Below are 20,783 nucleotides of genomic sequence, written 5' to 3'. Positions count from 1 at the left end.
TTCAACATAACCTGACCACTTTTGTCCTAAACCTTCATTTGTGAAGCCCCAAGATCCCAAATGATTTGCTTATTACTCTCATTGTGTCCTTACCTATTCACATGAACCCTATGATCCTTTTCTCTCTGTACACTCCATAAAAAAATTATTATGTACTGCCTCTCATTAACTCTTCTGCGAAAATGCACCACCTCACACTTTCCTGTATTAAATTCCACCTGTTACTTTCTGCCCTATCTGCTAGCCCATCTATGTTCTGTTGCAGTCAATTAGTATCACCATCATTGTTTGCCATACCTCCAAGTTTGGTGTGATCAGTACAATTCACAATTTTACTCTGTATTCCAACATTGAAGTCATTTACACATATCAAAATGAAAAGTTGTGGTCCTGACACAAATCCTTGAGTAATATCACTGACTGAACTGACTCACTGTTTTCTGTCTGGAATATTTTAGCCAAGCTGACATTGGCCCTCCTGCTTCATGAACTCCGATTTTATTAATCATGCTTTGTTTGCTACTTTTTCAAAGACTTATATTAAAATTTATATAAACAAGATCCACTGCATTTTCACCATAAACCTTCACTGTCACTTCCTCAAAGTATTCAATTAGTTTTGTTGAATGCAATTCGCCTTTTACAAATCCGTGTTCGTTCCTCTTAATTAATTCAAACCCCTTCAAATGCTTGTTTTTTTTTCCCAATTAATTGTCTCTGAAACCTTAGCCACTACTGAAGGTTAACTGAACTGTCAACACTGTAATTATTGACTCACTAAATTCATTTGAAAGATGAAGGACATTATTTTCTGACTCTTCCCCTCCTGGTCCCACTGAAGGTAACCCCTGTGGCAGGTTCCCTGGCAATGAGACAAGTGACCCATGCAGAATGGAAAGTGCCATAGATGCTGGCAGCTAATGGCAAGCTGCTTCTGCTGCCAGAGAGAGAGGGAGCTTAAAATCTGGATGAGAAATTGTCCATTTCAAGCAAAGGATGAGAATTTTATAGTGTTTCAAAGGGTGAATGATTGAGCAAAGCTTTTATGTTATCTCTTTATATTTTGTTTTCTTGGTCATGTTTGTTTTAACCAATAGGAGAATTGCACCTTGTTTAGATTAAAGACCTGAATGCAAAATAACGCAAAATAGAGGAACACCAAATTTCTGGCTATTACTTATCATCATTCAAACTTCAGCTTCATATAGTCAAGCCGACCAATTAAAATGCTTACGTTCAAATGAATCCTGAATACCTGAGCTCCAAGATAGTCTATGCTAATTTAATCAAGTTTTATAACTCATGATTACTAACCATTCATCTACTAATTGTTTTAGTCTGAAGTGGTCGTTTGATTAATATAACGCTGTCACATTACTCTAAGTATGAAGCAATAGATTTTATCAAGAATCTGCAAATGGTGTTTGTGGAAGACGCAACATTCCTCAAAGAATTAGATTGCTTTGTGGAATTCTACACCCTGATTAAGTCCTTGGCCAGAATTTTATGTTGTTTGGGCAGGTGCATGAAATCGCGCAAAAAGATGTCAGGCACGCATCCCAATATCATTGCACATTCGTAAACTGTTTCGGTCAGCGGGCAAACAAGAGCATCTCAAACTTGTACGCCGACAATTAAGGAGGTAATTTAGCTCAGTAAGGGACAATTGAATGCAATTTTAAGTGGCCCCGTCTGCTTTTACGGTCAGAGAGGTGGTTGCGATTAGCCCAGGAGCTTTTATTGATCTTGTTCCAGAACAGACTGGACTATCTGTGCTGAAATAAAATTTTCAAAGTTGTCTAAGGACTTAAGTTTGTATTTGAATGTGTTGCACGTGTGATCTTTGCATTGTTTTTCCAACACAATTTAAGTTTTACAGGTCTGTAGCTCCTTGAGATTTCTTCACAATGGCCTTCCCTCTGAGGGAGCACGTTTGAAGCATCAGCACACTCCGTTCCTTTCCTCCAGGCCCGCCCTCTTCCTGCAGTGCTGAGCCTTTCCTAGCATGTATTTCATGCCGGCTGCCCATTGATTGGCAGGACTGGGACCACCATGGCTGGAAGCATGGTTTGCATCCATTTCCTGGCCCACCGAGAGTGCACATCCAATAGGTTCGGGCCCATGATATGAAGGCCCGTGAATGGCAAAAATGCCCACAAAAGGACCCAATGCCATTACTGCTGGCATTAACTCAGTAGCAGCCAGGGGCTTTGCAACACAGGGAACATAACAAGCAATTTGTGAGGGCTTCCGGAGTGTGGAATGCGAAGAGGTGTCCCTCTATGCCTGATGCAGGAAGCAGGCATTCGGAAGTGGGGAAGGCACGCTGATAATGACGTTCGGTCCTTGTGCTGCTGACACATTTAACCACCCCCACACAGCCCTGCCACCCCACAACTTGCTTCTGAGATGCATTTGTACAAAGCCTCTTTAATATTGGTATAAAATAAGCACTGCCGTTGATCTCTCATAAAATGACCAAATATCCTTTAGCAGAACAGAGTCTGTCCATGTCCGATAACTGCACAAACTTCAGTCACTCGCCCTCAGAATAAAGTCTGCCTGTATTCTGTCATGTCTGAGTTGCAAATGGCAGATAACCATCTCAGAATGCTAATTTCAGTGTGAATGAAGCCTCTCTCTCTATCTATTGTTCTTTCTGACTCTTTGATTAATTATAATTTAACTTTTGGCAAAAATATTTTTGAAAATTGTATTCCACAAAATATACATTCATGACACACTTTTGACATAACAAAGATGTAACAGGTTTACAATCGGCAATGCAGTAGTCATGATAACCTGTGGAAAGATTGGTCATTTTCACATTGCTCTTTCCGAGAACTGGCATAGACACAACAGGCCAAATGGTCTCATTTTGTACAATCACCATATTATGACTCTAATTTAATGCCCCTCTTCTCCTGTGTAATGTTGATTAACTGTTAACTGTAGAAAATATTTTTATGATTTAATAAAATGAAAAATGCTGTGGAGGAAAAATGTTGTTGAACAACAAGGAAGAATTGATTCATATTTAATGTGTGTAAGAATATTTTTTCAGGGAAAAACTCAGCTTTGTTTTGTTTATTTACAGATCATCAAGCTTAAATTTGAAGAATTTGACCTGGAGAGAGGTTATGACACCTTGACTGTTGGAGACGGAGGAAAAGTGGGAGATACGCGGACAGTGTTGTATGCGTGAGTATTGTCCAGAAACTGCTTGTAATATTTGCTGTTTGGAGATTCTTAAGGCAAAGCTACATTTATTGTCTGTCCCTCGTTGCCATGAGAAGATGGCGGTGAGTGTTAGGCCACTACCATTCTCCTGGAGGTGGTATTTCAATGTTGATGTTTGAAATCGAATTCCAGGATTATGATCCAGCAATGATGAAAGAATGGCAATGTGTATCCTTGGCAGGGTGTGTATAATTTGGAAGAGAGCTTGGAGTGAAGTGTCCCCACAACATTAATGCTTTTGTGTACTTTGGTAGTCGTGTTTGCAGAGAAGGAAAGTATTGTCAAAGTAACATTGATGAGTTCCTATAGTTTATATTTAAGATTTAACAAGCTCTATTGGTGATGGAGTGAGTGGATATTTCTGAGTCCGGTGGTAACAGCATTGATCAATTGCTGGGTCCCAGATTTTCTCAAGTTTTTTTGAAGGTTGTTGCATGCTCCCATCATGTGGTAAGTATTCCCGTCATGTGGTAAGTGGTAAGCGTTCCTGTCATGTGGTAAATAGTCAGTATTCTATTACTGGTTTCATTGTTGAGCCACTTACTGCAGAGTACTCAACCTCTGCCCTGCTCTTGTAGCCTTTATTGATGATTGGTTTTGAGTCCCTGCTTAGAAGATACCAAAAACCAGGATCTCCTCACAAGCAGCACAAGTTGCCAGAAAATATATGATAGAGTGGATACCATCCTCCTAATTACAGCCTGGATATGTAGCTTATCCTATCAAATAACTGCCAGCTTGAGGTTCAGAGTTTTATCAGTGTCTATCTTTTTGGATCTCACTTATTGTTGGCATCAATCTCTGGATTGGTAAGCATATGTTTCCACAGCCAGGTTTTAAGTAGTTGCCACCTCAATGTTCCCATCAGCTTTAAGTTGGACATCTCTTTCCAACAGAGAGAAAGGACTTTTACAGGTCTATTTGTAAAAAGCCATCTGAATGCTGGTCTATCACCAGTTCTTGAATCATAATTGAAATGCTTTAGCAGAAATTTGTATCACTATGAAGGTGAGTTCCTTTCCTTTCTCTTCAGCATCCAAGGCTCCAAACACTCCTTTTACATGATGCCACGAGTTAGGTGCCCTTCTTTTAACTTAGTGAAGTATTTGCTGCTCACAATGCAGTCTGCTCTATGCTGGAGAGACTAAAGGCACGTGAGGTGACCACTTTGTGGAACACCCATGTTCAGTCTGCAAACACGACCTGAGTTTCCAATGGCCTGCCAGTTTAATGCTCCACTTGCTCTCATGCTGACATCTCTATCCTCAGCCTGCCATCGTGTTCCAGCGAAAATCAATACAATTTCAAGGAACAGCACCTTATCTTTCCATTAGGTGGTTTGCAGCCTTCCAGACTCAGCACTGTGTTCAACAATTTCAGATTGAATTTTGCCCCTTATTATGTTTCCACTTTTCTGGACACAATTGGTCTTAATCTTGTTTTTCTCGCTGTTTTGCTTCCCAACAGCACCTGTTCATTATTCTACCATTTGCATGTTCTCAAGATTCATCTTTCATTGCTTTACTTGTCCCGTCAACATTCCCTTTGGTTCTGTGCAACCAACTCTTTTTATTATATACATCCCATTTTCCACACATCACATATCTCTCTGTTTATTCTCCCCTCCCACGAGCCCTCCACCCCTTGCATTTCAGCTGCTCAAAACCTTTTACATTTCTAATTTTGCTCAGCACTGATGCAAAGTTATCAACTTGAAATGTTAACCCTTTTTCTCACTGTCTGGCTGAATATTCCAGCATTTTCCTGTTTTTATCTGGATACTCAGTGACAGGCTGGTGTAACGTATAGCCTACAGTTCCGGAAATTGTTTTCCCTTTTACTACGAGTCACCCCATGACCACTTAGATTTCTATGGCACATTTGATGTAGTTGGTTAACAAAAATGATAGCCATTAAAACAGCCACATGAAGAAATCTGGACAAGTGACTAAAAGCTTGATCAAAAAGCTCTGTTTCAGGAAACATCTTCAAAGAGCAAAGAGAGAGAGAGAGGTTTAGCAAGCGCATTCCAGAATAAAGACCAAGGTAGCTGAAAGTTCAGCCACAAATGTTAATTGGTGATGTACAAGATGCTAGAATTGGAAGAATGTAGAGATCTAAAAAGTTTGTTTTGATGGAGGAGGCTACGTGGATAGGGAGAGGAGAGGCCATAGATGATGATGAAAACAGAGATGAGGAATTTTAAATTGAGATGTTGTCAGAAAGAGGCAGCAAAGGACAGTGTTATGGGTGAATGAAATTTGGAGCATGTTACGATGATCAGCAGAGTTTTGAATGAGCACAAATTTATCTTGGATGGGGAGAAAGGAAAGGGAGGCAGCTGAGTAGATGCCCTTGATCTTTGTAGTGAAAGTGTCCATGAACTCTGCACATGTGTTTGTGGGGTGAGGTTGGAGGATGCAGAGGAAGGGTAATAAGTGTTCTAAGCTGGTAGTTTTGCAATGGAGAAGAGAAATTGGGACAATATGAGTATTGCTGGATGATATTTAAGTAGTGTCTTATTTTAGAGTTAGGAGGTTTCATGTGATGTTTCAGGTGACCCAGTCAGATTTAGTGATGAATAATTGAAACAATTGTTGACCACAATATTCAAATAAATGTCTGTTGGACTTATGGGGCCAGAGGTAAGAAGTATATCTGGGAGAAGTATTAGCAGGAGAGAGCATAATGGTTTGATTGGTGAAGGAGATTAAAATGAGGAGAGGTATAATTTTCTGAATTGATAACTGTGGAAATCTCATGATGGAGTGTATGCCAAAGGTTAGATAGTGAAGAATTTGAAAAAACATAATGGAGAGTTTTGTTGTCATGGGATGGACCCAGAAGGAATGGGTTTGGGAGGAAACTACAGGGACTGATACAGGGAAATGATCACAGATTGTTATGTACATGAGTAAAGGCGCTGAAAATAGAGGGAGGGTGAAGGCAGTAAATTCAGAGGACAGAGAAAAAAAAAGTTCCAATTGAAACCACCAAGAATGAGAAATTGTTCAGTTCAGAGGCTGTGAGAGGAAAGCAGAAGTGCCATCTCAATGAGAAACTTGGAAATTTGGGTGAAGGGTACAGAGAAAGGGCCCAGATTTTACAGCGTCTACCACCTGGTGAGATATTATGTTCCTGCTCAAGTAAACTGCAACTTAAATATGACATTCGACAGTGAGGAACTCGCTATGGTGGGACGAAGGGTTTAAATGAAAGGCATAAAGATTGTAATAAGGTCAGAGGTTCAAAGAAGGTGAAATTGCCCAATGAGTATTTGGACAGCTCGTAGTTTGAATTCTGTGAGTGATGGCATGTAGAACACGGTTGGAAAGTTCAGAAAAGGGAAAGGTTTCATCATAGAAAGATGGAAACATGGAAAGTAGAGCAGGAGTCGACCATCTGGCACTTTGAGCCTACCCCACCATTCAATATGATAGTGGTCCATCCTCTATCTGAATGCCATACTCCTGTGCTCTTCCCATACACCTTAAAATCTTCAGAGTCCAGAAATCTATTTCTTTCTTAAATATATTCAGTGACTTGGCCTCGATAGCTTTCTATGGTAGAGAATTTCATAGAGTCATCACCCTCTTAATGAAATGTTTCTCCTCATCTCAGTCATAAATGCCCTTAGTATCCTTAGAATATTACACCTTGTTCGAGAACTCCCTGTCAGAGGAAACAACAGCCCCTTATCCAATCTTTCCAAACTGGATATGTTTCAATTCGATCCCCTCTCATTCTTCTCAGTTCCTGAAAGCTGGCCCAGTCAACCCAATCTCTCTTCCTTTAACAATCCTGCTTTCCCAGAAATCAGTCTGGTGAGCCTTCACAGCCCTCTGTTTATGGCAAGTATATCCTTTCTTTGATAAAGAGTCCAAAACTGCACACTACTCCAGTTGTGGTCTCACCAAGGCCCTGGACAGCTGCAGCATGACATATTTGCTCCTGTACTCAAATCTCCTTGCAGTGAAGACCAACATATCATTTGTCTTCCAAACTGCTTGCTGTACCTGTTTACTTGATTTCATTGACTAGTGTACAAGAACATCCAGATTTCTTTGTATATCAACATTTTTCCACCTATCACCATTTAAATAATGCCCTTGCCATTTTTTTGTCTGCCCGTTTTTCCTTCCTAATTGGACATCTTCACATTTCTTCACGTTACACTGCATCAGCCATGTCTATTCCCACTCACTCAACTTGTCTAAATCTCCGTCAAGACCATGGTCAATTTGATAGCACAAAGCTTTTGGATAGAAAGGACTTTTTGTTGATGTGTAAATGTGCATTGTGGAGGGGAGCAATAATAACTGATTAACTGACAGTGTGGTAATTTATGATTCTCTTGAGCTTTGAAAAGTTAGAAGACTCCATTTGACGGTATCCATCATCATGATCAGCCCATTGTTTGAGAAGGGTTGTAAAATACACTTGGTCATAAATTGAGGCCAGCAACAACAGAGAAATAGGTAGGACAGACACTTCTAAGTCAGTGGCATTTAACACAGGACTGATGAAGATATCAAGTAGAATGGATGCTCGTTGACAACCTTCCCTCACTGCTGTAGTGAGAAAGATAGATTCTATAGTGTCTAAATTGGTGTTATGCCCAGTGGCAAATGGGCAATAACTAATCGGGTAGACTATTAAATGGACTGTCAACTTAATGTTGTGTATTTTGTACTGCTGCCCAAGATCAATTTCACCCCAAGTGAGTTATCACTTCTCCTTCATGAATCTTAAAGCTGGATAATCCCCCATTCAGTACAAGGTATTGCCATGTATTCTTGCTGGTGCAAGAAGATGACATGAAGCTCTTCATGAAAATTGATCCAAGCAATGTGATTTGGGGTCTCCTGAGCCGAGAAATGCTCCACAATTTTTAATAAGCCAACAACTTGCTCTTAGCATTCTCTGCAAATCCAAAATTCAATCTGTTGCTTTCTAATTACTCTGCAGGGCTCTAAGGCATCTGATATACTTACTACCGCAACCCTCCCAATCACTTAATGAACCATTGATCAGAGTTGCTTTCAGGTTTAATTTGTTTTCCCCTTTTTGGTAAATACAAACCACAGTTGCCTTAATAAGCAGATACGCATGTCTCCAACGGAATCCTGTTCACCAAACCTGAAATGGGCTTAACACCTGAAGGAACCACATGTGACAATACCAGCTATTATTGTGATGATCTTTGAATAATAGAACAGCTGTCAGAATAGTTCAACAGATGACATTGAATCATAGTATTACACAGCAGAAGGAGGTCATTATCTCATGGTAGCTCTGCTGGCTCTTTGAGAGGTGTTTAATTGGTCTCACTTGCCTATCATTTCCCCATAGCCTTGTGATTTATTTTCCCTTTAGATATTTATCCTGTTCCCTTGCAAAGTCTTCCCGAGCAGTGCATTCTAGAACTGGACAATTCTTTGTAAATATATTTACCCTCGAGTCATCTTTGGTTCTTTAGCTAAATCTGCGTCCTCCAATTATCTTCTGCCACTGGAAACTTTTTCTTCTTATTTACTCCATCAAAACCATTCATGATCTGGAACACCTCTATCAAATCTCCCCTGGACCTTTTCTGGTCAAAGAAAAGTAACCTCAAATTCTTTAGCCTCTCCACATTACTGAATCCATTATCCTTTGTACCATTCTGTTAATTGTCTTGCAATCTCCCTAAGGTCTTTCCTAAACTTGTAGTGGCCAGGATTGACGACATATCCCAGCTGAGGCCTAACCAGTGATTTATAAAGGTTGAGCATATCTTTGTGGCTTTTATTGTTTCCCACATTTTAGAAAAGAAGCATTCACATTTAATCTCAGAATATTCCAAAGCTGACAAAGTGCTCTTGAAGTGTTGTCACCAGTTGTGATGCAAGAAATACAGCAGCCAATTTGTGCACAACAAGCTCCTACATCTGCTGTGAAGAAGGGTTTTATCATTGAGTTCCAGAATCACTGCAACATACTAGCCAACGCAGATTGACAAGATCAAGACATGTTTGAAAGAAAATGGGGTAACATCAAAGAAGCATACACCAAAGCAGCTAAGAAGGTCAAAGAAGGACAAGAAGTAGTTAACAACAAGAGACTTTGGAGAAGATTGGAGAAAGAAGACTTAAATAAAAGCTGCTGAATGCTAAGTCACCCAGGCTGAAATAACAGGTTGAAGAACAACGCAAGATCAAAGGTGAAGAAGTAAAGAAGAGCACTCGGTGAAACAAGAGAATCTTTGTCAACGAATTGGCATGAGAGGCAGAACAGTCTGCAGGAAGTTGAGAACTGAACACAATATACCTGATCATAAGCAGCTCTGTGGACAAATCGCACTTGAGGACAAACATGGAAGTCTGATAAAAGCAGAGAGAGAGAGAGAAACCTGCAAGATGGGTTTAGCACTTTGAAGAGGTCCTTATCCAGTCTGAGCCTGATGATTCAGCCACTCCCACCATCTTATGATATCATTGGTAACGACACCAACCCAGCCATTGAAGCAGGAGTTTATTCAGCCACCCAAGACATTAAAAAAATGGCAAAGCTCCTGCAATTGACTCTCGGCAACAGAACTGTTGAAAGCAGATGTGAACATAGCTGTCAGGATGCTTATTGATCTCTTCTGCAAGATATGGGAAAATGAAGTCATATTAGACGACTAAAGAAAGGGAATCTCTTCAACTGTGACAACTGGCAAGGAATTACCTCCCATTCCATCTCCAGCAAAGCCGTCTTCTGAATTCTCTTCAAGCGGATTGACAATGCCAATAATGACAAGCTTAGCCAAGAGCAAGTAGGGTTCCATGTGGGATAGACTTCAAGAAGGTGCTTGACATGGTTTATTGTAAGAGGATGTGGATAATTCTCAGAACCTACAGAATTCTGTTGAGGGTTGTCAATCTCATTGTGAAATGCATTTGAGGTACTCATAGAACACTTCATCTGATTGGTTTGAAGTGAAGTCCAGAGTCAGGCAGCACTGCATCCTTTGTCCTGTTCTATTTCTTATCACCATTGACTGGATCAGGTCATGTGTCAAACAACATTAGACCATGACAGGGGAATTCTGTGGATCCTCTGTTCACACTTGGATGACCTTGACTTGGCTGATGATCTTGCTGCCAACTCTTCAAAACACACCCACATCCAGGGGAAGATTGCTCGATCAGCATGTTTGCAAAACAGACTGGTCTGCATATCAACAAGTAGAAAACACAATCATGAGTATCAACACACCATCAGTACCTCCATTAACAATGATGGAGAAGCGCTAAGGTATGACGAGGACTTCACTTGGGAACCACATTAGCAATGATAATGCTGCTAAGAACAATATCAATACCAGACTGAATATAGCTAGTAGTACGTTTTGCAGACTTCGAAGCATCTGGAAGTCCAAACAATACAGTTCTAAGACCAAAATCAGACTCCACAACAGTAATGTAAAGTCAGTCTTGCTGTATGGATCTGGATGTTGAAGGGTAGTAAGGACAGACATGGCCAAGGTCACTGCATTTCATTACAACTGCCCACTGTAACACCCACTGACTGAGTAAGATTTCCAGTGTGGCCCTGTTCAAGATGACTGGCTGCCACAGCATAATTCTTGAGATCAAGAGATGCTAGATCGAGTGGCTCAGACATATGCTAAGGGGGTCCCAAGAGCGAATAGTCAAGTTTGCTCCATGGTGGACATCAGCCGGAACGCATAAATAGGGCTGACCAAAAAAATGCATGGTGTCGAACTGTCACAACTGGACTGGAAGAATTGGGACTTAGATGAGGCAAGACACAAATCATAGCAGGAGGCAGGGTCCAATGGAGTAACACTGTTCTGGACCAGGAGGAGAACTAACTGAGCTCCCTTAAACAACTGTGTCATAATGAATCTGTTTGTATGTTGATTGAGGAATTAACATTAGCCCGGACATTATGGACACTTTTCCTGCTCCTCTTTTGGAATGGTGCTGTGGGAACATTTGCACCCATCTGGGAGAGTAAACAGGACTTTGTTTAATGCCTGATCCAAAAGATAGCAGCTGCTTCAATGCAGCACTCCATCTGCACTGTACGGGATTATCAGTCTCAATTTCAAAGTCTCTGGAGTGAGACACTCGAGCATTTAAGGATGCCATGTGAATCTTATAAGTCTTTGTAACTTGTTCTGCTGCCTTCATAGACTATGTGTGTGCAAGCCCTCAGGTCTTCCTATTCCCTGCATGCTCTTTCACACTTAGTTTCTAATGCCTCTTCTCATTCTTTCAATCAAAGTTAATAACTTCACTCTTGACTGCATTAAACTCCATCTGCCATGTGTCTACCAATTTCAGCAATTTGTCTATGGCACATTTAATTTCCTCTTTGACACTGAGATGTGTTTCTGACTATATGTGTGCACCATCACTAAGATTGCCCCAGTAATGTTGTCTGTCTCCGTCCTGTCTCAGCTCATCTGCTATTGGGACTTCCATACATGGTCCTGAGATTTGACTATTCCAATGACCATCCTCTGTTGTTCTCCCCTCCTTCGACTTGAGGTCATCCAAAACTGTTGCCCCTGTCATTGCTAATGCCAAGCCCTGTCCACACAACATCATCATCATTTGTGCTCAGTGACCTACATTGCCTCTCAGTCAAGCAACAAGTCATTAAATTTCTATTCTTTCCCTTTCCTACCTTTGTCATTTCCCCATATCCCTCATTTATCCAATTCTGGCCTCATTAACTGTACATTCCCAATTTTAATTGCTCCATCACTGATGGCTATGTCTTTTACTGCTGATGTCCTTGGCTCTGTAATCCACTCACACTCCACCTCGGACTCGACAACTGTCTTTCCTCCTTTAAGATGCTCCTTAAAACCTACCTCTTTGGCCATTGTCATATGCACCTGGATATCAAATTATGCTTTATAAAATGCTTGGGGTGTCTTATTATGTTAACAATGTTATGTAAATACAAGTTGTTGTTGTGTTTGCATGAAGTCTATTATCATCTTCTGTACTGTTAACTGTGTTTCTGAGTTTTTGCAGACTTTAAATTATGTTCCTTACCCTCTGTATAAACAAGTCTTGGTCATTTATTTATATCAAAAAGAGCAGTAGTAGTCCTAATCTGCATCTATGGAAGTCAAAGATTGGAAGACAAATCCTGAGCAGAGTTGCTTCCCCAGTTTCTGGGCTGCTTAATTTCCCCTCCCTCCTTAACCCACCTCCTTGAGCATGCATCTTTTTTTCCCCTTTCAAAATGCACCAAACAATTTATCAATCATAGGAAGATGAATAAAATGATAATGCCCATTTTTGGCATCTGGCTATAACTATCATTCAATATATGCAGCATGGACCATTAGTATTAAGAGCAGCAACAATTTAATGCAGTGTGAGTTTGCATGTGGCCTATACGTGATTATTAAACAAACCTGAGAGTGCAATTTAACCCTAACATTGTGCAGTATTGTTAATTTGTTGGGAAAGTATCTCATGAGCTACTTATAAGATTGTGCGGATGGCAAAGCTGGAATGGGTGGCTGCCTCATTAATATGTAGTGTACATTGCACCATATGTATAGGGTGACAGGGGGAAGATTGAATACTTGGAATCCAGATTGCCAGAAAACCTTTTGGGTTTTGTTGATGTATTTCAACCACCTGTTCTGTGCATGAGTGAAATACTGCATCCATGCTTAAGTTGTTTCGTTGTTGGTGAGTTATATAACGGAGGGAAGGATGAAGGAGAGGAGAAGAGGGGTGGTCTCATTAATTGACTGCCGACACAGTGCTCTCCTCCCTCCCCGAGCGGCAGCAGCAACCAGTGATATAGTTTTATACTTCACCTCTGCTTGCTGACCCTGCTATATTTGATTGGCGTCCCAAGGCCACATTGCTCAAACAGAGAGAAAGAGGCAAGCCAACCATTTAGCCAGGTGATGGAACGTGCTCCTGCTGACCAGAGAGAGGGGGAAGAAAGGGGAAAAAGCCACATTACAAAGAAATTCCACTTTTCCACCCATATCAGCAAACATCTTCCCCCTCTCACTGGGACCAGAGGACAAAAGTGGTGTGATGATAGGGGAGCCAACAACTGCCAGGGATTTGTCTCATATGTAGGGAGCCTCTCCTGTGCTACTTTGAACCCATTTCAATTTTTCCTATTTCACCTCTTTTCCTTCCCATCCTTCTCCTCCTCTTCCAGTACCTTGGGTGGCATGGTGGCACAATGATTAGCACTGCTGCCTTGGAGCTCCAGGCACCCAGGTTCAATTCCGACCTTGGGTGACGGACTGTGTCGAGCTTGCATGTTCTCCCCGTAATTGCGTGGGTTTCCTCCAGGTGATTCGGTTTCCTCCCACATTCCAAAGATGTGCATATTAGGTGGATTGGCCGTGCTAAAATTGCCCCTTAATGTCCCAAGATGTGTAGGTTAAATAGATTAGCTATGGTAAATATGTAGGGGAGAGGGCCTGGGTAAAAGATTCAGTCAGAGTTGGTATAGACCGATAGGCCAAATCACCTCTTCTGTACTGTAGGGATTCTATAATTCTATACCTCACCTTCCTCACTCTATCTCTCTCTCTCTCCCTCTCTCTTTCTATTTCTCATTTTTTTTCCCTCTCCCTCTCTCTCTACTCCCATCATGACATGGGTTGATAAGCAGCAAGTCACATTTGCGCCATACAAGTGCCAGACAATGCCCATCTCCAAAAAGGGAGGATCTAGCCATTGCCCTTGGATGTTCAATGGCATTACCGTCGCTGAATCTGCCACGATTAACATCCTGGGATTATCATTGACCAGACACTAAACTAGAGTAACCATATAAATACTGTCATTGCAACAGCAATTCAGAAGCTTGGAACTTAGTCTCCAGACACTTCAAAACCTGTCTATAAACTACAAGGGACAAGTAAGCAGTGAGATGTAATACTGTTCACTTGCCTGGATGAGTGCAGTTCAAGATGCTTCACACCATCCTGGACAAAGTAGCCTGCTTGATTGGCACCCCGTCCGCAAATATTCACTCCCCCCAGCACGGACGCAGTCTGTACTATCTACAAGATGCACTGCAGGAGCTTACCAAGGCTCCTTAGCCAGCACCTTTTAAACCCACCATCATTGCTATCTAGCAGAATAAGGGCAGCAGATACTTGAGGACATCACCACCTGGAAGTTGCGCTCCAAACTACTTGACATCTTGACTTGAAAATATATTGTTTCTTCACTGTCACTGGGTAAAATGCTGGAATTTCCTCCCTAACAGCACTGTGGGTGTACCTATGCATGCAGGTTGAAGAAGACAACTCAGCATGACCTTCTCATGAGCAATTAAGGATGGACAATGAATGCTCGCCAAATCAGTGAAACCCACATCCCGTGGATGAATTTTTAAAAAGTTTATGTTTCTCTGATTCCTTTCTGTTTCTCTTAGGCTCAGCCTCTCCCTCTCTCTCTCTACCCTCCCTCACATTTAGTAAAAACCACGGTGCTCGCACTTCACCGACACGGAATGGAACACCAGCAGCAGCAACAATAACAGCAGAGGATGGTTAGGACATATGTTGGATGGCCGGAGAGTGGTGCAGGTCACTCTGAATCAGCTCTCACTGCTCAGTTTGGACAGCAACAAGAATTTTATTTATGACCATGAACCCGACTGCCCTATTGCACTGGCCACTGTCTTTGTGCACCCCCCTCTTCCACACCCTGCTGGAGAATATCCCCGCTCGCTTCCCTCCGGTCTGACAAACAACTGTTCACTGCTACTTTCTGCTTTCTTACTCAAGGCAAATTTCTTACCCGCACAGTCGCTTCCCCTTCAATTTGACCGACTTAAATTTTCTTATCAAGTCTAATATATGGTACTTTATCTGCCTTTTGAAGATCAATATACACAACATCAACCAGGTTATCAAAGCAATTGAAAATGACCTGTGGAAGAATTGGACTGAATGATAAGAATACCCTTATCTCATACCATGCTTATGTTTTAATGAGACAAAGCTAAATACTTGTGGCATCCCCTAAATAGACTATAAACCAAGTATTCAAGGCTGAGGTAGCACCATGAATTATAATCACATTAGAAATCAGAAGCAACTCACCAATGCTAATGAGGGGCTTTAGTTGAATTATTAACTACTAATTTGTATTTGAAAACTGCATGATAAATATATTCAACCTTATCTTTTTGAAACCTGGCAAATAGCAGATGATGCTCACTTTGAGCAGGATCCTACCATCTTAGGTTTTAAATTCAGGTGGGAGCTATTTCCGGGCCAAATCTTAAATTATTTTTTGAAGGTCGCCCACTTGCGGAGGTGGTATATTCTCAGAGGTGGCCTATTGAGAGTCCACCTCTGGGAGCCCTGTCCAATTAAGGGCAGTGAGTGGACCGCACAGGCAGCACGACCAGTGAGAAGGCCGGAAGCTTTCTGGTATTGGCACTCCCACTGGCAAATTTGGAAACTTCAGCTATAGGTGGGAATTATCAGAAAACCTGAAGATGGACACACCCTCTATGCACTTCTGAATGTTTCAGGATAAAGTGTGGCCACAGCTGCTAGGCCACCATTGTGAATGGAAAGCTCCTTTATAGAGTGGCTTTGCTGCTGTAACACTTGGACAGCCGTGCTTCCAGGGACCTGAATTTAAAAGAAGCCTTCCCAACCACTTAGCCTGCCTTCCCCAGGACACCTGCCCGGTTTTGGCCTCAATTTCAGGCCTTACTCACTGCTTGTGAAACCCCCAAAGTGGGACTTAATTGATAATTAGTTACTAGCCTCTCGGAGGTGGGACCTTATTTTGGTACGTGGCATGACAATGACCTTCAGAGATTGTCCTGCCTCCAAAATCATTTTGATTTGGTTTATGAGATTCTACCCTTCGTTCCTCTGTTCACCGCTGTATAACTTCCAAAAACAATTACTCATAGAATAGTTTTAACACAGAAGGAGGCCATCCAGATTGTTGTGTCTCTGAGTATAATTTCAGTTAAAGTGGAAGCTTGCAGTTAAATGAAGGGCAATATCCTTTCTTTCTGAAATGTACAGAGAAGAAAGGGAAAATCTCATTCCAAATTTAAGAGTATTAGAGCTAAAAATAAAAGATTTTTACCTTGGACCACTGAGTTATTGATGTACCTCCTACAATTCGGAAATGTGCCCCAATTGATAAAGCAAGATACACTTTATATTTTATATAAATTTGAACAAAAGTTCATACTCTGTGAATTGTTAAATGCTTGAATAGTTTCTGAATGTTTTTATCATTCTCTTTTTGAAATTGGCTGTATATAAAGTGACAGCTTATGTTTTCATGCAAACTAAATGCTGTGCAATTCTGTTAAGTTCACCATAATATTTATTTTTCTCTGCTAATTGCTTGCATTTTTCTCATTTTAGACTTACTGGTTCAAGTGTGCCTGACTTGATTGTTAGCATGAGCAATCAAATGTGGCTGCATTTACAGTCGGATGAAACCATTGGATCACTGGGATTTAAGGCTGCATATCAAGGTATGTGTCTTTGCAAATTGGATTTTCTTTCACGAGTAACTGTCAGGCGGAGCATGTTTAAATACTGGGATCAATCACATTAATTATCCTTTAATCAACTGTTTGCAAATCAGTAACCCACATTGGTGGTGTATTTGTGCAGTGGCTACAAGAAACTAATTTGGTTTTTCAATGAAATGGATGAAGAAACCAAATGTGTGGGAGTTAAATTTGCTGATAATATCAAGCAAAGTAGGAAAGTAAGTTGTCAAGAGGAGATGGAATGTCTGCAAAGGCAGGTTAAATGAGTATGCAAAAATTTGTTAAATGGAGTGCAACATGGGTCAATGTGAATTTCACTTTGGCAAGAAGAAGAGAAAAACAGTGAACAATTTAAATGGAAAAACATTGCAGAACTCGGTGGTAGAGAAAAATCTGTACGTGTACATGACTCATATAAAGTTGGCATGCAGGCACAGTAAGTGATTAAGTAGGCCAATGGAATGTTGACATTTATTGAGATGGTATGAAAGTGGCAAGATTTTGCTGCAGCTGTACAAAGCCTTGGGAAAACCACATTTGGAGTAATGTGTACTGTCTTGTTCTCCTTAGTTGAAAATTATATAACTGCTTCAGAAGCAGTTCAGAGAAGGTTAATTCAAGTCATTCCTGGGCTTAAGAGCCTATATCTTAAGAATAAAAGTTGGACCTATACCATTTAAGTGTAGAAAACAAAAAAGCTCTTAGTAAAACAAGAAGATTGGGTGGGTGAATCTTTCGAGGATGTTTCCTCTTTGGTGGGACACTAAAGCTTGGAACGTAGTTTAATTTGCATGTAAGTGAAAAGAATTGAATGCCAATAAGCTGTTGACCATGAGAAGGGTGGCTGTCATAATCTGCCTGCATTTCTTCCTATCCAAAGTTCACAAATGTGCTCTCTAAGACTATCACTGGACAGTGATAAGGTGCATTAACCATGGTCCCCATCCCTCCTTTCCTTGCTCTGGAATCTTGAAGCCAATTTTTGTACACCTAGTGCTACTCAATCTATAAGATCACCAAATTCAGCACAAAATTGAATTTATTAACTGCCTGGTCTCTAAAGTGCCATAAAACAGCAGGTATTTTGAGACTGAAACTGCATTTCAGATTTGCAATGACATTTGCCATGTCACATGAATGTCTCATTGGAAGTACTGCTGTACAAACTACCAGAGCTACCTTTTATTCACACTTCATTATACGATTTGGAGCTGGGCATTGCCATATAAAAGTTATTTTTCATTCAGGTTAGTTTCAAGGATTGTGCCTTTTTAAGGCTGAAGCTTTAAATCAAACTCAGGAACCTGATGGAGCTATAATGTTTGGGGGCTGAACTCATGCAGTAACTGCATCATTCAAGTGATGCTATCTAGAATTGTAAATATCTTAATGGCATTGAGTTTTAGCAAGAGACAGGAACTGCCTGTGGAGTGTGAGCAACAGATGCCAGCTATATTGAGGCCTGCTGTCGCCTTGCAGAAGAGAACACTTTTGTGTACAAAAGTGGTCAGATGCAAGGCAAAGTACATGGGTTGTGTAAGATCTCCCTTTGGATACAACAGTAGGTAACCTATATGCACTAGACTATGTGCCTGTGTGCATGCATGCTGTGGAAGTAGGTTTACATTAACACTGCAGTAATGATACTGTGAAATGCCCCTTCTTGCCACACTCCAGCTCCTGTACATGTACGCTGAGGGAGAATGTAGCATGGCCAATGTACCTGGAGGAAACCCACACAGGAATGGGGAGAACATAGAAACTCCACACCGACAGTGACTCAAGCCGGGAATTGAACCCGGGTCCCTGGCACTGTAAGACAGCAGTGCTAACCACTGTGCCATCATGCTGTCGCAGTTGGGAAGGGTAGTTAATGGGATTTGGACATGTAATCTGCGATTGAGGAGTTGGGGTGCTGGAGTTGTAAATAAGAGATGGAAAGGGGAGTTGCAGTTGGAATAAACCCAGGGGGTTCTCGGGGGATTCCTATGGATGGTTGGGATGTAGTTGTAGGAGTGAGGGTGGGGATGTGGAGAACAATTGAGAGGTGGAGCTGTAGTTTGGTGGCCCTGTTTGGGATGTGAGGGTGTTCTCAGGAGGGACACTAGGCAGTTGATTGGTTGGGAGGAGGAATCCTGTAGGGAGTGGGGAGGTCGAGAGTACGTGGACGTATAGTGGTGAGTTTGTGGGCCGTGGGTGTGAGGAGGGGTGGGGAGGGATAGATGAGAGTCCAATGAGGGGGAGGGGGTTGGTTACGGTTATAGTTTCTCAGAAACTAGTTAAAACTAACAGAAATTAAAAGAAAAACAGAGTTAATATTCCATGTGACTTTTCTTCAGAGCTCTGTTTACTCTGTTTCTCTCTCCACAAATGCTGCTAGATCCCTTGAGATTTTCCAGCACTTGCTGCCTTTTATTTTAGATTTCCAGCATCCACAGTATTTTGCTTTTACTGAAACTATGGTGAGCCTTTATAAAATACTGGTTCAGACACTACTGAATGGTTGTGTCCCATTCTGGGCAACGTAATTTAGGCATTGGAGAGGGTGCTGGCGCTCTGGGCCATTAGCAACATCAGAATTGCACTTGACCACAATCTCCTACACCATGGCTTGGCACGTCCCCACTCTATCATTATCAAGGGGATCAAGCCTGTTTCAATGAAGAGTGCAGTAGGATATGTCAAAATCAGGCATACCAGGTATCAACCTGATGAAGCTACAACACAAAATGCCTTGTGTGCCAAACAGAAGACAGTGCTAAGCAATCCCACAACTGATGGATCAGATTTACGCTTTGCAGTCCTGTCATATCCAGCCGTGAATGGTGGTGACCAATTTAACAACTCACTGGAGGAGGAGGCTCCACAAATTTCCCCATCCTCAATCATGGGAGGTCCAGCACATCAGTGCAAAGGATAAAGCTGAGGCATTTACTGCAATCTTCAACCAACAGTAATGAGTGGCTGATCCATCTCTGCATCCTCCTGGAGATCCCCAACATCACTGATGCCAGCATCCAACCAATTTGTTTCACTCCACGTGATATCAAGAAAAAGCTGAAGGCACTTGATACTGCAGAGGCCTGACAATATTCCGGCAATGGTACTGAAGACTTGCGCCCCTGAATTTGTTGGGACCCTATCCAGTTCGGCAACAACACTGACATTTACCTAACAATATGGAATATTGCTCAGATGTCTTGTACACAAAAAGCAGGACAAATCCAACCCAAATAGTTACCATCCCATCAGTCTCAGTGAAATGATTGGAGCGGTAATCAACGGTGCCATCAAATGCAACTTAGTTACCAATAACCTGCTCAGTGATGCTCTTCGGGTTTTGTGAGGGCCACTCTGCTCCTGACCTCATGACAGCCTTGGTTCAAACATGGGCAAAAGAACTGAGCTCCAGAAGTGAAGTGAGAGTGCATGTCCTTGACATCAATAAGTCCTAGCAAAACTGGAATCAATGGGAAAACTCTCTACTGGCTGGAGTCACACCTGACACAAAGGAAGATTGTTGTGGTGATTGGAGGTTAATTATCTCAATTCCAAGACATCACAGCAGGAGATACTCAGGCTAATACCCCAGGCTGAACCATCTTCAGATACTTCATCAATGACCTTCCCTCCATCTTAAGGTCAGAAGATGGAATGCTAGCTGATGATTGCACCATTCATGACAATGCAGGTACTGAGGCAGTCCATTCCCAAATGCAACAAGATCTGGTCAATGTCCAGGCTTGAGCTAACAGGGGGCAAGTAACACAAATGCCAGACTAGAGAGAAACTAACCATCTATACTTGACATTCAATGGATTACCATGGCTGAATCCCCCATTTATGCTGGGTGCTACAATTGACAAAAAAAATTAACAGGATTAGCCATAGAAATACTGTTGCTATAGGAGCTGGTCAGAGCCTCAGGGTGATCTTACCCAAAAAATTCTAAGCCCAGAATCGGTATGAAAATGGGAGAGTTTCTGATTTTTTTATTTGGATGA

At 41.5% G+C, this 20,783-nt stretch overlaps 1 protein-coding gene across 1 annotated transcript in view; it reads left to right on the top strand.

The window, feature by feature from the left end:
- The window catches only part of LOC145345358 (CUB and sushi domain-containing protein 1-like), a 1,850,124-nt gene that overhangs the window by 1,279,809 nt on the left and 549,532 nt on the right, over positions 1–20,783 (top strand). The window contains exons 10-11 of the mRNA XM_080193174.1: positions 3,098–3,201; positions 16,646–16,758. Coding sequence (XP_080049300.1) covers positions 3,098–3,201; positions 16,646–16,758 — 217 coding nt within the window. The remainder of the gene's footprint in view (positions 1–3,097; positions 3,202–16,645; positions 16,759–20,783) is intronic.

Source organism: Carcharhinus amblyrhynchos, chromosome 7 (assembly GCF_965287045.1).
Source record: "Carcharhinus amblyrhynchos chromosome 7, sCarAmb.v2.hapA, whole genome shotgun sequence".
In the NCBI taxonomy this organism is placed as follows: Eukaryota; Metazoa; Chordata; class Chondrichthyes; order Carcharhiniformes; family Carcharhinidae; genus Carcharhinus; species Carcharhinus amblyrhynchos.
This window is presented reverse-complemented; position numbering and strand designations above follow the sequence as displayed.